We start from the raw sequence: 15051 nt of genomic DNA on the forward strand, positions 1-15051 counted from the left end.
AACCCAGTTCTCATCACAGATGTCAGGGGGTTCTCAAAGAAAGTCACAAAGCACTTTAAATGGGTAAATGCTGGGCCTCTCCAGATACAACTGATTGATCTTCAAGCAGATGTGGCCCTGAAAGAGCACTTTGTAAGAACTGACCCTTCCACTTTCTGGCTCCAAATGGTCCCTAAGACAGGTTTCCCAGGTCCGACGAATGTAGCCCTATACATCTTGACCATGTTTGGCTCCACACACAACTGCGAGGCAGCTTTCTCCACAATGAACATAATCAAAACTAAATATTGTTCCAGGCTCACCAATGAGCACCTCACCATGTGTATGAGAATGGCCCTGACTCCATTCAAGCCCAGGTTTAAAATCCTGGCAGGACAAGCTAGAGCTCAATTCTCTCACTGAGTAAAGAAGTGGGGGTGTTAAATATAAGAGGGGAAGAAAGTGAGCCTCTAAAACTGTTCAATTGTTAAAATGTGTTGAGATGTATTATCTGTAAAGTTGGTTGAGACTGTTGAGTCAAGATGTGAAACAGAAATGGTGCAATTCAAGCTTTTCCTCTATTTTATTTTTCTGAAGTTAAGCACTTTATTTGAACATGCACAATTTTCATATTTGATTTATTTTCTCTTATTTTGAAATGCAGCCCTACCTTTATTTAGTAAATGAGAGAACATTATACATATTGACAGTCATACATATATGTTCAGTTCTATCTTATGTGACAATAAATGTCACAAAGTTTTTGAATTAATTTGATTTGACAGTGAGGTATTGATTACATGCAGATGTTGATACAACTACTAGGCTACTTAAATATATATCATACTAAATAGTTAGACATTATGATCTTACAGACCTTTGCTTCAAGAAATTTTCTCTAAATGGACCTCTTTAAATTTTAGTTAATTACCTCTGGTTTAGCGAGAGTACAAGGAGTGCACTTTGCATAGGCTTAGCACTACACAAATGACAAGTGTCTGGTTAAACATGGAAATAAAAGGACAACCATAAAAAAGACAAAGTTGTAGAAAAAACAACAATATGCAATATCAGACACTGTATTGAAAAAAAATATAAAGGTCACATTAAATCACACTAAAATGTTTTGGTCAAGCTCCCCTGCTCTGTTTAGAAGCCATGGAATGTGATTGTCAGACTTTTGAGCAGTAACATGATCAATTTAATGCCCTGGTTCATATTCTTTTCAAAGCATATACCACACTGAAAGGGAATGTGCTACCGAAGACCATGTTGGTGAGAAATAAATAAGTCTTAATATCTTAGCTATGAGGCTTTAATGTACTGTACCTCAGCTGTCATAAATGTTGTCATTGGCCTGAAGAACTGCAGTGGTAAATATCCTCATACTGTACTAGTATCTTGATATATACTTACACACCCTGATTTTACTTTTCCTCATATTGAGAAAGACCGCTGAGCAAAAGAGTGTGCATAGAGGCAAAAAAAAAAAAAAAAAAAGTAGAAATAACATAAAAAAGGTTTGTTTGCAGCTTAAAACAGATAAAAACTACAGCTTTAAAGCAGCAAAGGCACCTGCTTTTTAAGAGGAATGTTTTAAGATTTTAAAGCGACAAACAATCAAACAATCAATTAACTTGCTGTTAAATATACACGGAAAAAAACGGGATGGGGGGTACAAAAACTACAAAAACAGCTAGAAAAAAGGACAAAATACATATAACAAAACATAAATAAAATGATGTAAAGGCTAATAAAATCATAACAACACTCCTATCGCCTCCAAAATAAACTGCCTGTTGATGAATAGTTTCAGGATACAATAAAGCAAAAACCTTTTGTTATGAGTATAAAGATGTTATATAAGGTACAGTATGATAAGTCATATTCAAAACATCACATGTGCTAACATATATTACTCAGACCAATGCTGCAGTATTAGTAAAAGATAATAAAAGTGAAATCAGCTAAATTCTAGAAGTGCTTATATTTCTATCCTGAACTGGTGAATGCTGAATAAAATAGCAATGTGTGAAGCTTCTGCTTTAAATATAAATAAAAAAGAGATGGGAACTGATCTGAATGAGGGAGAGAAATAATTTTACCCATCTCTTTGGAATGTTGAAACTTAACTCATCTACTTTGTCTCTATCAAAACTGTCAGCATGGAGAACAGTAGATATATCTAAATTTAATTAGTTCTTTTCTTCCTGGCAGGACTGTATAAAGTAATTAGTAAGTACAATTGTCCAAATTTCACAGCATTGTGTTTCTTTTAGAAAGCAAAAAATCATTGTGCAAAGGGACTATAAATGGCAACCATACAAAAATGTGATCTTGGTTCAGCACAGTGCTTGGACAGACTCTCTCCTGTCCCTCTATTTTCTTGGGTCCCCTCTGAGAGAAGTGTGGTCATTATTTGGTTCTAAAGACAAAGCCAAGGAAGCATCTTGGATTGTCAAGGTCTCCAGCTTTAGTGGTTCCGTCAAGACATTAGTGCCCCATACCTGACAAAAGACACAAGACGAATCTGTCAGCTGTTTTACTACAAACCTGCAGACAAGGATGAGATAATGATTCTGACCTTCTGGACACAAAAAGCATCAAATCAAGCAGGAGACACCAATGACCTGGCTTCAGGGATGGCAATGTCAGTCTGATGGCCAGTTGGTCCAAAGATTTCATTTAGAGTGAAATAGCGCTATCCCTATTGGATGGATTGGCTTGAAACATTGTAGGCATTCATGATGCCCACTGACTTTATAGTTTTTAGTGAAATATTATTTGATTGTCATGAAATTTGGAAAATACATCCATGCTTCCCTCAGGATGAATTCTAACAGCTTTGGCCATTTATTAGAGCCAAACGTGTAAAGAGTGGGGTTGCTCGAGAGAAATACAAAATCAGTATCCTCTGAGTCAGACTGTGACGGTGTGCTAATCCCCAACATATCAGCTATTAATGTGACAAACCAGTCTGGTAGGAGCAGTGCCTCTGAGAGGCAGGACTGTGGTCTGGGCAGCAGACATGAATGTGAATGAGTGGAAGAGCTGAAAGGTTTGAGTGGCGTTGAGATGGCTGTTGAGTGGGTTTATAAAAGGATTATGTACTTGTACAGTATAGAATCCGTCAAGACCAAAACCATCTTCTGCCCACTGTGGGGAACAAAATGAGGAGGAGGCAGGACTCAAAACAGATTTTAAAATAGCAAGCAAAGTTTAAGCAACTTCCTAAAATGCTGTGGAGCAAAAGGCCAAATGGCAAACTGAAAAAGACTGCATGGTAGGTCAGCTATTGGTTTTGGACACATGGTGTTGTATAAATCAAAGAGCTAGTGAAAAAACCACCATCCTGCCAAAGGTTTTAGATATTTTAGATATGGAAATGTTTGGTGGTGGGAAGCCAATGAGAGATCACATGCTTTTCACTGCACTTGCTACTTCTACTGGTCAGTTAAGAACTTCTGAGCATGATATGCCCTCCCAGTGTAGTTCTTAGTTAGCCTGAGAAACAATTCACACACACAAGTTACTTTCTTGTGCCTTATAAAAACTCACCATTGGTGACTGATTTGGTCTCCCCTCTGCCTGCCACCTGCAAGACATAAGAACAGGAAGGTGATGCAGCAGCAAAAATGTAGACAGATGCAGATGCAGATGGTTAGCAAAGCATACAGTGGCCTCCACCACACTGCGACCCAGCCTCGGACTCTACTTCCCCTTTCCTAGAAAACTAAATCATCTTAATCATAAAGATACAAGAAACACATCTGACTGAGATACCAAAAATCCCATTATTTTTTAACTAAACAATCAGAATTACACTCTGATTACACAAAACTATCAATGCCTTAAAATCAAAACAGTTTCGCTGACACTATTGTATGTGCATTTTACATAGGGCAAATAATTATATGCCATAAAATGTTGTACCTTTGTGTGAAAAAAGAGCTATCAGGGTAAAATAATTTCTAATCAAATCTTAAATATCTTGTTTTTGACCGAATCTCTATTATCATTTTGAATAAAATAAGTAGCATCCAACCACAGGAGAACAGAGCACAGTTTTACCAGTTAGAGAAAAAAGTCTCCAGTGTGACAGCAGAGTGTGAGGTCATGGTGTGTCAAGTGCTTTCAAAAGATGTGGAACAATTACTCTTTTACCTCTCCATCCTTATTCCAGATTTAACGATGAGGTCAATTAGCTATGAGAGTTCTTTAAAACAAAAACAAATACAAGTGATTGTTACTCCTGTTGCTGTCCCACCAGGGTCACAATCTTGTTAGGTTAATTCTAATATTTATATACCATATCTTTAACAAAACGTTCACTTGATTGACAACAAATGGAAAACCAGGAACCATGGCACCTCTAAGAAGACCACAAACCAATTTGGCAAAGTTAACATTTCATCTGGAGAAACTCCCGATGGAAGAGACTGATACTGTCATTGCCCTAGCAATCTTTCTTTATGATAATGGGCACCGAATGGTTTGGAGTTATTTACAGCTACCTTTGCTGAAGTGGCCCCTTTGTTTTCCCATAGACTCCTCTTGTTGGTGACATCAACCGGCTTCAGATCCTGTCAGAAAGAGAGAAAACAAAGCATCACATCAATTTAGCATTTCTTGCTCAATATGAAAGTAGCGGTCATACTGAGTCAAAGGTACATGAGTACCTGAGATGTAAGGGAGAAGAATAATAGAGGAGGGTGAAGAGCTCAAGCAAAGAGAGCAAAAGTTAACAGACACTACCAAGCAGACAGGTACTTGTCTAGTGAAAGTGGAAAATAGCACTCTTACTATGAGGCTGAGGCCATCCACTATCAAGACATTACATAACATAAAATTCAGGAAAAACTTATTAATAGACTTTATTTAATATATACTTATAGCAAAACTGTTCCAATGAAGTTACAGCAAGTGTCACTTGTTGTGTGCGGTGTATGTGTAAGGCAGCCTTAAACATGAGCAAAAGTGTATAAACAGTGAAGCTTGCCGTCTGCAAGCTTATGATAAAATGCTTAACACTGTACAAACTAAGGCAATGTCTAAAATATCCACTTACACTGTGTGTACATATGATGATGGATCAAAGAGTAGATTGTGGCAAGCTCAGAGACTTCACAAGTTATTCGCATTAGTGGCCAGCAGGAGGTGCCAGACATGTCATTTCCCACACATGCACAAGGACAGGCTGACATGCTTGTACTGCATCATTTGAAAATGATTAGAAAACATGTACTGTACAGAACACAACCAGTAGTAAATGTAGGAACTGAAAGAACTGTAATACAACAGAGCTGATGACACTGAAAGTACTGCATTTTATTATAAAGTTGACCAGTGTTTGCTGGCCTAAATGCAGCAAAAAGCCCCAAGTATTTTTCAGTAATATTTAATATTAATGTGAACTATAAATATGTTATTAACAAGTTAAAAACATATTTGGGTATTATGACCCAATTCCTCATGGAAAGAAGATGATTTGCATTTTCTTAAAGAAAATGTGTAGATCCTGGGACTTAAACCAAAACATTTTAGTTCAGTTAAAACCATCAGGTGTATATAAAAATGGATGATGCATCACCACTTCCAGCCACCAGGCAAAAGTGAAGGCAAAATACCATGAATACAAGTGTGGACATCTTTCTTTTGTGATGCACCTTGCAGCCAGATTCTGTGTAGAGGTGGAACCATGATATCAAAACTGTCAAATTATCCAACATACACCCTTTTTATATCATCAAATAACTTCTTAAAAACAAACTTATCAGAAAATGACCACCTGTACAAAAAACATACCTACAATACCTAAAATGGCAAAAATCACCTCTAGGAGAAATGTATTTGATTTGTACTTTGAATGTTTTGTTTGGCTCATGTTTGCTCACATAGAGGGGATTGGATTTATGAACTATACTGCAACCAGCCACCATCCTACTTTATATACAGTCTATGGTAAAAACAAATTTTCAGGTATACAGAGATGACTGTAAACATAATGCAGGTCAACCAACAGTGCATTTGCTATATTATTTTTTTAGTATTTCTCTACAGGGCCTTCATGGGAACAGTCCATATACCAATTTTACTGGCAGCAGTAACAGGTTGCTATGACAATGACTTACTGCTGGCCTTCCTCCTGGAGTTTTGCCGCTCTCCGGAGTTTTATTCAGCCAGTCGTTGATGCGACCCGCCACACCTGTCTTCATCACAGCTGCTTCCTGTTTAAATAGGGTCAATAGTCAGCTAAGCCTGGTTGTCATCGGAAATAGGGCCTAGCAGGAAGTGCCAGAGAACTTGACTCTTTCCTGTCTCTCACTCTTTTTGCTCTAATCACACACACACACACACACACACTCGTTCACCATCTGATCTTTTACCTTGAACGTGCTCCCACCACCACCAGGAGAGCCAAACACGTCCCCTTTCTCCCACATGCTCTTGATGTTTCGTATGTTGTCAGTGACCATTGGCAGATCCACTGCTCCAGAGCGAGGGGATCGAGGCTCTTTGGTCTCTCTCTGCATAGACAAAAAGTTGGCCTTAAATTGACAAATGCATAGCATGAGAGTTCTGATCCAAGTTCTTTATGCTTTTTAAAAATCATGTAGAAGTTATGACAGTTGCTTTTCTTCTTATGGTTCCAGGTACACATGTACCTGGAAGATGTCTAGTTATATTTTTTATGTCTACTGTATAGTTGTGTCTTGCAGTCTCAAGTGGAATGGTAACTACAGTTTCAGTTTCATGTGTCATTAGTGTTGATGCCACTTTTTGCTACAATATTTTTGCTTTTTCACTGTAGATGCAATGCTAACCTGAGCAGCTGAGGTGTACTGCTCCAACCTGTTGTCTATCTTGGACACCACAGGAGAATGAGACGTCTTCACTGTGCTGCTGGGCAGAAGTAAGCCATTAGCATACTGTGCTTAAAAAAATAGGACTACCTTAAATACCATTTGGTCTTTAGTTCCATAACAGCAGACACTCAAGTATTAAACTTTCAGCTCTGGGTTACATTTTTCCATTTCAGGACTGCTGCAAGGCTTACATGCCAAGACAGATTGATCTGGTGGATGGTGCTTAAACTATGTTTTTACCTTTTCTGTGCTGACTTGTTCAGGAACTCTGCTCTCTCTCCAATCTGCAGAGAAAGGTGAGAAAGACATATAGTTACTGCAACTATGTTCCAATCATGCATACATCAATGCAATACCACATTTTTCCTTTACTCTTCTCTAGCCTCAAAACAGATGCTAAATACAACCCTCATTTTGATTTGTTTGCATGAGTAGTGTTGTTGTAAACCCATTTATGACTAAAGTTCATAGGACAATATGTAGACACACTTGTGATTCTGTTCTGAATAATTATAGGCCCTTTGATGATTCATAACTGAAACTGCATTATGTACTTCTAATTCTGGATTTTTCATTTTGTCTTATTTTTTTATGTTAGACCTTCCTGTTCAGGATCATATAATGTAAATGACTGCTCCTTTCATGCGCAAAGTGCTGTGAAAGATAGAAGCAGAAACAACACAGCAAGCCTTTTCCTATCACTGCCTTTGGACTGTGGGAATCTCAGAGAATTGTTTATGATGTTTGACAAAAAGGCTAAAAGAGGGGGCAACACATGCTGCTTAGACACTCAAAAAACCCATCTGAACAGACAAAAGAAGAAACAGCAGCAAAAGCACTCTCCCCTCTCTCTCTGTGAAAAAGGACTTCGGCTACTACCAAATGTGGGAGTCTCTAAAATACTCTCCACCACGAAATTCCCCATTCTCACATGTGTTTTACAAAGTTGTAGCCATTTGAATGCAGTTGCTCTTTTTTCGGCAATACTAATTATGTGCCCACCAGCTATCTCGGTCCTTTTGTATCTTATACAAAAAATATCATAAAAACCTTGGTTTTCTATTCAATAACTAGGTGAAATTCGACAAGCAAATAAAAATGCTCTTGTCCGATTTATACCCCCTGTTCTATCCTCTCTTCATTGGTTACCTGTTCATTTTAAGACTTAGTTTAAGATGCTATTATTTACACTCAAAGCTTTAAATGGTATGGCCCCAGAATATGTTTCTGATCTTGTGCAGTGGCATAAGCCTTCGAGAACTCTTAGATCAGCAAACAGTTTCTTGTTGAATATTCCCGGGGCTAAAAACACTGTCGATGGGGAGATTGCGCTTTGTCAGTAGCAGGCCTGAGACTTTGGAATGCTCTGCCCGTTAATCTTAGCTCTGTTTTGTTTTAGCTGAGTTTAAATTTACACTCAAAAACTATTGCTAGTTGAGCTTACTCATTCTGTCCATCTGTGATTGTGCTGTTTTTAAAATTTCTTTGTTTGCAATTTTATTTTATGCTTTATTATGTATTTTTATCTTACAACACTTTGGGCAATCTGTTGTACTTTTAAAGTGATATATAAATAAACTTTGATGTGACTTGACTTATAGCATTCCTGTTAACCATTCGGGCAAGTGCCCAGAAACCTGTCTCCAAATGAATGCTAATGTTGTCGGACAAGAGAATAAACAACTGTTTGCTAACACATTAGCCATTCAACTTTATATGCAGAATATGCTTATGCTGTGTTGTTGTGATGCCCCCAAGTGTCCAAACTGTATGCCATAGAAGATGGTAGAGCATGGAACAGGTCGCATATTTTTGTACAAACCTGATCTGTACCTGAGAGAATGGCATCCGAATCCGACCCATATGTTACATGCTTATACAGTATATAATATCCAACCCAGCCCAAGCCCAGTGCAGTTGAGTTTGTAAGGTAATTTTCCCCTTATCAAACAAACAAATCAAACATTCGAGTGCGCCAACCGTCTAGCACAAAGGTTACCTACGCATCCGAACCCGACTGGGACCCGAACATGATTTTTTTGTCTGAACTGGCCCAAACGCTCGGGTACTGACAGATCATGTCGGGCTTGATTCGGGTATCCACAATCCAGTCTATTATGGCATTCATCTGAACTGTCTCAGTAGTGGAAAAGAGCTACTGCTTGTTGTAGACAATGAGAAAAAAATATAAAAAATAAAACAAAAGTTGGAAGTTAACAACACACAGTACAGCTGTGTTATAACAACAAAGTGTCACAACAACACTAAAAACACTGCAAAGCAAAGCAACAGTTCATACACAATAAAACGTATGGTGTATGAAATATGCAACAGACAGATGCATCAACACAGACACACACACTTACACAAACAACTCTACCTACAGTGAACATGATGACAAAGTAAAGCTGTGTCCAGGAGGCCAGTGAAGCAGGGTGAAGAATCACAGTTGAACCACATATTTAAAAAAACTGAACATAAACAAAGTACATGATTCTAGTATGATCAGAGCTCACACACCATTAGAGCCGACATCTAGAGTCTCTCTGGGACGGGCCAGATGGATATTACTGTTAACTGTTACTAATTAGATTTTCTCCCCTGGTGGAAAATCCCTGTCGCTTTTCAGTGTGTGCGAGATGGCTTTATGCAAAACAGGAAACATTTGTTCACATTTAGGTTGATTAAATGGTCTTTTGACATGACAAACGTTTGTCTTTGGATGAAATGAGGGGAGAGTTGATTTGAGTTGCTTTTTCTTGTGTATTTCTTGTGACTAAGAGTTTAATAAATCAGCAGAATTTCAACATGAAAAGTCAAATAAGTTACAGAAAAAACTGCCAGCAGCTGACTTTTTCACATCGATTTCACAGTTCATTGAGTTTCTTTCCATTTATGAACACTCCATCCTCTCGGTCAGATAACATTTCATGCTTAAAAGAGGTGAGAGGGACAGATGGGGTTATCTGGCACTAAATCTCTCCAAATATTTAGAATGTTTAACTTGAGTATTGCTGTGCTGCTGGATGAGTGGGATTTGCAAGTTTTGGATTGCTATAATATTGACTTCATTATGACAACTGTTTTGAACAGGGTGCAAATGCATGAGAAGCAGAAAAATACAATATTGTGTTTGAAAGTTGCAGTTGTTCTGTACTGAACTAAATTATCTACGTTTTACAAAGGATTGATGATAATTAGGTAAACCCCTTCTCTTAACTGTGATTTTCCAATCATAGCACAACAGCCATGGCCAGCAGACCTGTCAAATTTTGGATTGGATGTTGAAGCATTGTCATGGCGATATAGTAAGACCAACTGAAGCTTATTTGTCTGCTTTAATATAGACTGCTAAAAGTAGCGTGCTTAGCCCTACTGTAATAAGCTAGCTGCTTCCAAGGGCAACGAATTTATAGCGAAGTTTATTAGTCTGTATCCTTTTCCAGACTAGCGCATTTTCTATGTGTTGTATTTCCCTGTTGTGTAGAAGCCAGTCATTGATGCTACTCCATCACAGTGGAGGCTGGCAGCTCTGTTCGACTCTTCGTGAGATCTGGGGCACTTCAGCAATCTTAGCTAAACAAATGGCTAGCTCATGTAAGTTTGATCTTTAAAGCCTTTACTCTTGCGACACTGAAAGTGAAATATACTGTTTGAAAATACAGACAGGTATACAAGTTAAAAATGGGGATTATTATAGAACATCGTGTGATCTTAAATCTTTCCTTAACATATATAGAGAGAGGTATGATAAGCAACACAGGTCCCTTTGACATTAGACATTATGTGGTATGCAGCGTAACCATTAGGCCAGTGGAAGCCACAGTTTTTTAGCATTATTATGAAATTAACCAATGTTTCAAAAATTCTGAGCGGTAAGTCTGACATGATTTGACACGCATGTCATTATAAAGTGCATATGTGTTGTGTGAAAACAGACAACTTGACAGGAGCAGCAACAGTGACTATGGGACACAAGGCTTAGTAAATGAAGAACTGGCAGATAAAACTGAATTGACACTCTTCTCTTGTGACAGGTGAGAGGTTAAAAATGCTGCACTGACCTTCAGGGAGGAGCCTCGAGGGCTGACACATTTGAAGGGTTTGTCCTCCTCATCCATAGTGTCTTCCACCCTGTGTCTTTTCTCAGCTGCCTCTGCTCTCCTCTTTTCGATCTCCTCCTTCATCTTTCTCTTTTCCTCCTGAGAAAGACAAATGCTGAAGTTCAGAAGATTGATTTCTGAGCACAAATTTAGAAAGGAATTAATTAGAAATCCTTGAGTTTTTTTCCTGTTTTTGTTTTGCAGCACATTTGTTGTTAACAAGTAATTTAATAGGAGTATTTGTAGGTGGAGCTCTGTTCTTTGTCAGTTCAAGCATGCTGAATATTGCTGCAGATGGTAGCTGTCTACTTCTCTTGTAATTACTCAGACCCAAGGTTTTGGATGAGAAACTATAAAAGCTTTCAAAAACTGGGCAAAAGTTGAATGACTTTCATGTGACAATGAATGACAAAATCTAAATATATTTATCTGGCCTTGGCTTATTATATCAAATAGCATATGTCACAGACACCCAGCAATGCAGCTGACCCAGAGAACAGATACACGCCAATTTGATTAATTGATTTACTCATGAACAAGTGTGATTACTTAGAGAAAATTCTTATTTACAGTGATTGGGTGCCTCAGGGGAAAAATGCAGTTTTGGAAAGCTTGAGACATGCAGATCATCAACAGCTTTTCTTTTTTTTTAACAATTAATGTATGCAACATTTGTACTGTATTCAGAAGAGGGCTGGTGCTTGGCAGTATATCAGCCCTTTCCAACAGCCTTGTCTTGGTTAATTAGTCTCTATCTCTAGGCCATCTTTTAATTACAAACCAAAAGGCCTCATTAACATCAGACAAGAGGAGAAGAACAGAGTGAGAGACAGGCCGCCACATTCTGAGCCAAGATCAACAAAGAAGACCAGTCAGTGTAAGTAGCTGAAAGAGAGAATGAACAATGTTGTGCGGGTGAGCACATCTGTCAATACACAGGCAAAAGGAGGGTATCACATTTGATAAACACAAGGAGGATGCTCTTATAAAAGGAGGAAAAAGGAATGATATATGTAAGTTACAAATAGTGACCCAAATTGGAGTCATGATAACAGTGAGGTATGGAGAGATAATGTCACCACAGCGCTAGTATTTGTGATGCATGGGTTTCAGCTCATGCAGGTATAAAGGCTACATCAATGTGAATGTGGGGGTCTGAAAAAAATGAGAAAGGATAGGGGTTATAAAATCTGAATAAAAACCGAACTGAGATTGATAAATGGGAAAAATAATCTTAAAGTCAGACTGACACTTTCTTCTTTGCAAAGAAATTAGTATATTTGTAATTGGTGTTTGGCTTTGACTCATGTACTTATTAGGTGAAAATTGTTAAAATTAGCACAAAGAAAATTATATGAATTTGATTTCATTTATTTTTCTGTTCTAATAGTGCTCCCTAATTTTGTCTTCTCCAAGACAAATTCATCTTTGCTTTGGACTGAAATGTCACTACTTACCAGGACCATAAATATTGTATATCACTTCAATTTCAATAGCTCAATAGGCAGTTAACTGGCTGATATTATTATCTGCTATTTAGTGAGCAATTTCAGTTTCCCATATGTGACTTACTTTGCACTGTGATACATATAACTGGGTATTGTCGAGATTACAAGACTTGTTGCAGTGAGTTTTGACAGTCTATTTCCTGCTACCACATCTGGACACATGAGAGACAGCTAGCCAGATGTAGAGCTAGACTCTAGCAGGGGCTACCAATTACTCAGCAGATGTTGAAACAATATGAATTTATTTAATGTCTGGTGGGAATGAGGGGCAAGCTAGGCTATTTAGCTTCCAATTTCCAGCAGTAAGCTAGTTAGCGTGTTGAATTGCTGTAAAGGGACATGTCTGAAATCACTAACAGTACAAAATCAGTAAGCACTATGTAGACTTGTATCAATATTCACATGTTAAAAGGATCTGTAGCCCAGAAGTTGACAACATGGGCCCCTAGAAGTCAGTCAGCTGCTGCCATGGGAAACACACATTCAGAGGTTTAGATGCTCTTTCCACAAGTTGTGTCCTAAAATGTTTTATCCATGAGGTGATTTTAAAAAAAAAGACCTCATCAGAATACTGTATGTCTATCTCTTTCTTACCTCCTCTTTGGCTTTTCTCTCAGCCTCCTCTTGCTTCCTCTGTCGTTCTTCCTCCTCTAGCACCTTCCTTCTCTCCTCCCTCTTTCTCTTTAGCTCTTCCAGTTCAGCCTCTGCCTCCTGCTGTTTCTGCCTCATCCGCTCAAACTCCTCACTCTCCGCATCATCACGGCGACGCTTCAGCTCCTCCAACTTGCGCTCTGCCTCCAGGTGGGCAGCGTCGTCTTGGTCGTCACCAGTGGACACCTCGGGGGAACGTACACCACCACGACTGGGCCATATGCCACAAAAATAAAGGTCAGAGTACAAAAGTAGGCCATTAGGGAAACAGTGGAGTGTAAGTAAGACACCAAGCTGAGTGACACCTGATACAAACTGAATACTTAAACATATATTGGAGGGTGTGTCGCTATCATGGACAAGAAAACACAGAAAGACAAAAAATGTTTAAACACAAATACCAACAGTCACATTTGCAAAGATAAGAAACAGCACATCATTCAGTGTGTCATGCTGGGGACTTATTGTAGGTGACCCAAGTCAAAAACATATTGTTGCCCTGCTATGGCTGAATTCTCAATAAAAACAGATTGCGTGCTTCACAGTTTGATTTAGATATGCTTTTCAATTATTTTGCATATGCCCAAGGCAACACTTTCATGCCTTTATGCTAGCCTGAGCAACAAACTGTAAATGTCAGACTGCAACATTAATTAAGTTACTATGTGAATAAAGTGGCCCTGTTCAGCATATGCCAACTCAGTGAAGCCAAATAGTAACATTTCTCCTCTATCATTTTCAGAATAAACTTCAATCTGCAATAATGTAACTCAGTAAATGCCAGTCTTGGTTATACTAGGTTTTGTTTAAATTTTATGCTTTTTAAATCTATGTGATAAATTTTTATTTTAGGAATGTGTCTTTTTCACCCACTACTGGGTATCTTATTATTGAAAGTAATGGCAATCTGTGGCTGTACCTTGATCTCTTCAACTGACCTTTGTGTCAAGAATATTAAGTTACTGTAGTACTTTTCCACAACTGGTCAAGTGTCGAGAGGCTATGAAGTATCAGCACATTGGCCAATGTCTGCATCATATCATATCTTTTAAGGAAACTACTAACATAAATATGGCAAGTATGTTTGATGTCTAAAAAATGTTTTATTCTACATTTATGTATAATTATTTTGCATCTGTATTTTGTTTTAGGACTGGCCTCAAATATCCAGTGTGGATGTTTGTGGTGTAACATGAGAGAAAGCCACAATTTGGATATTTACTATAAAGACAAATTACTTTCTAGTAATTATTTAGAATTTTTAAGCACATATTCTTAATTAAATGATTGCCAAATTGCCAAATGAATATGAAGTTGTTTAGTAGAGCACAAAACCTTTTGAATAATTCATAAAACCTGGCTATTCCTGACTTTGGCCTGAGAGAGAACCAGGTGGTGACTTCATGTGCGTTGCTGTGTCTGTGTACCTGATGGTCCTCTCAGGTTTCCTATGCTGTTTGGGAGCCGCCTCCTCATGCAGCCCTCCATTCTGCTTCCTCTCCTCCTCTCTGTCCTCCCTGGGGCCACCTCTCTCGTTCACCTGCAGCCACACACACAAACAACCAGGATGTCACATGGGACAAAGGGCCCATCCCAAGTCTCTAACATGATTGTTCCTCACTTCTCTATCCTCGCTCAACCCAGAAGTCATTCCACTCCTGACACCTTTCTCCACCCACTCCAACCTGCCTGTACTCACCTGTTCACCTCTTTCCCACACCCCCCATCACACTGGACTGTTGACCCCAAATACTTAAACTCCTGCACCTTCTTGACCGCAGCCCCCTGTAATCACACTGTTCCACTTCCCTCCCTCACGTTCATACACATGTATTCTGTCTTACCATGATTGACTTTCATTTCTCTTCTTTCCAGAGCAGACCTCCACCTTTCCAGGTGTTCATCCACCTGCTCTCTGCTCTCACTACAGATCACAATGTCATC

At 38.6% G+C, this 15051-nt stretch overlaps 1 protein-coding gene across 2 annotated transcripts in view; it reads right to left on the reverse strand.

Moving 5' to 3' along the window:
* Positions 1–556: 556 nt before the first annotated feature.
* The window catches only part of cald1a (caldesmon 1a), a 69865-nt gene continuing 55370 nt past the window's right edge, over positions 557–15051 (reverse strand). The window contains exons 5-15 of one of the 2 annotated variants that reach the window (XR_002276501.1): positions 14535–14647; positions 13051–13318; positions 10910–11047; positions 7086–7129; positions 6804–6879; positions 6366–6506; positions 6111–6206; positions 4494–4562; positions 4144–4195; positions 3538–3574; positions 557–2486 (exon numbers count right to left, since the gene is read on the reverse strand). Coding sequence is in view for 1 of the 2 variants with exons in the window: in XM_020619180.1 (XP_020474836.1) it covers positions 2473–2486; positions 3538–3574; positions 4494–4562; positions 6111–6206; positions 6366–6506; positions 6804–6879; positions 7086–7129; positions 10910–11047; positions 13051–13318; positions 14535–14647 (996 nt within the window). In the remaining variant the exon portion in view is untranslated. The remainder of the gene's footprint in view (positions 2487–3537; positions 3575–4143; positions 4196–4493; positions 4563–6110; positions 6207–6365; positions 6507–6803; positions 6880–7085; positions 7130–10909; positions 11048–13050; positions 13319–14534; positions 14648–15051) is intronic. The other variant, XM_020619180.1, reaches the window with a different exon arrangement.

Source organism: Monopterus albus, unplaced genomic scaffold (assembly GCF_001952655.1).
Source record: "Monopterus albus unplaced genomic scaffold, M_albus_1.0 scaffold216.1, whole genome shotgun sequence".
Taxonomy (NCBI): Eukaryota; Metazoa; Chordata; class Actinopteri; order Synbranchiformes; family Synbranchidae; genus Monopterus; species Monopterus albus.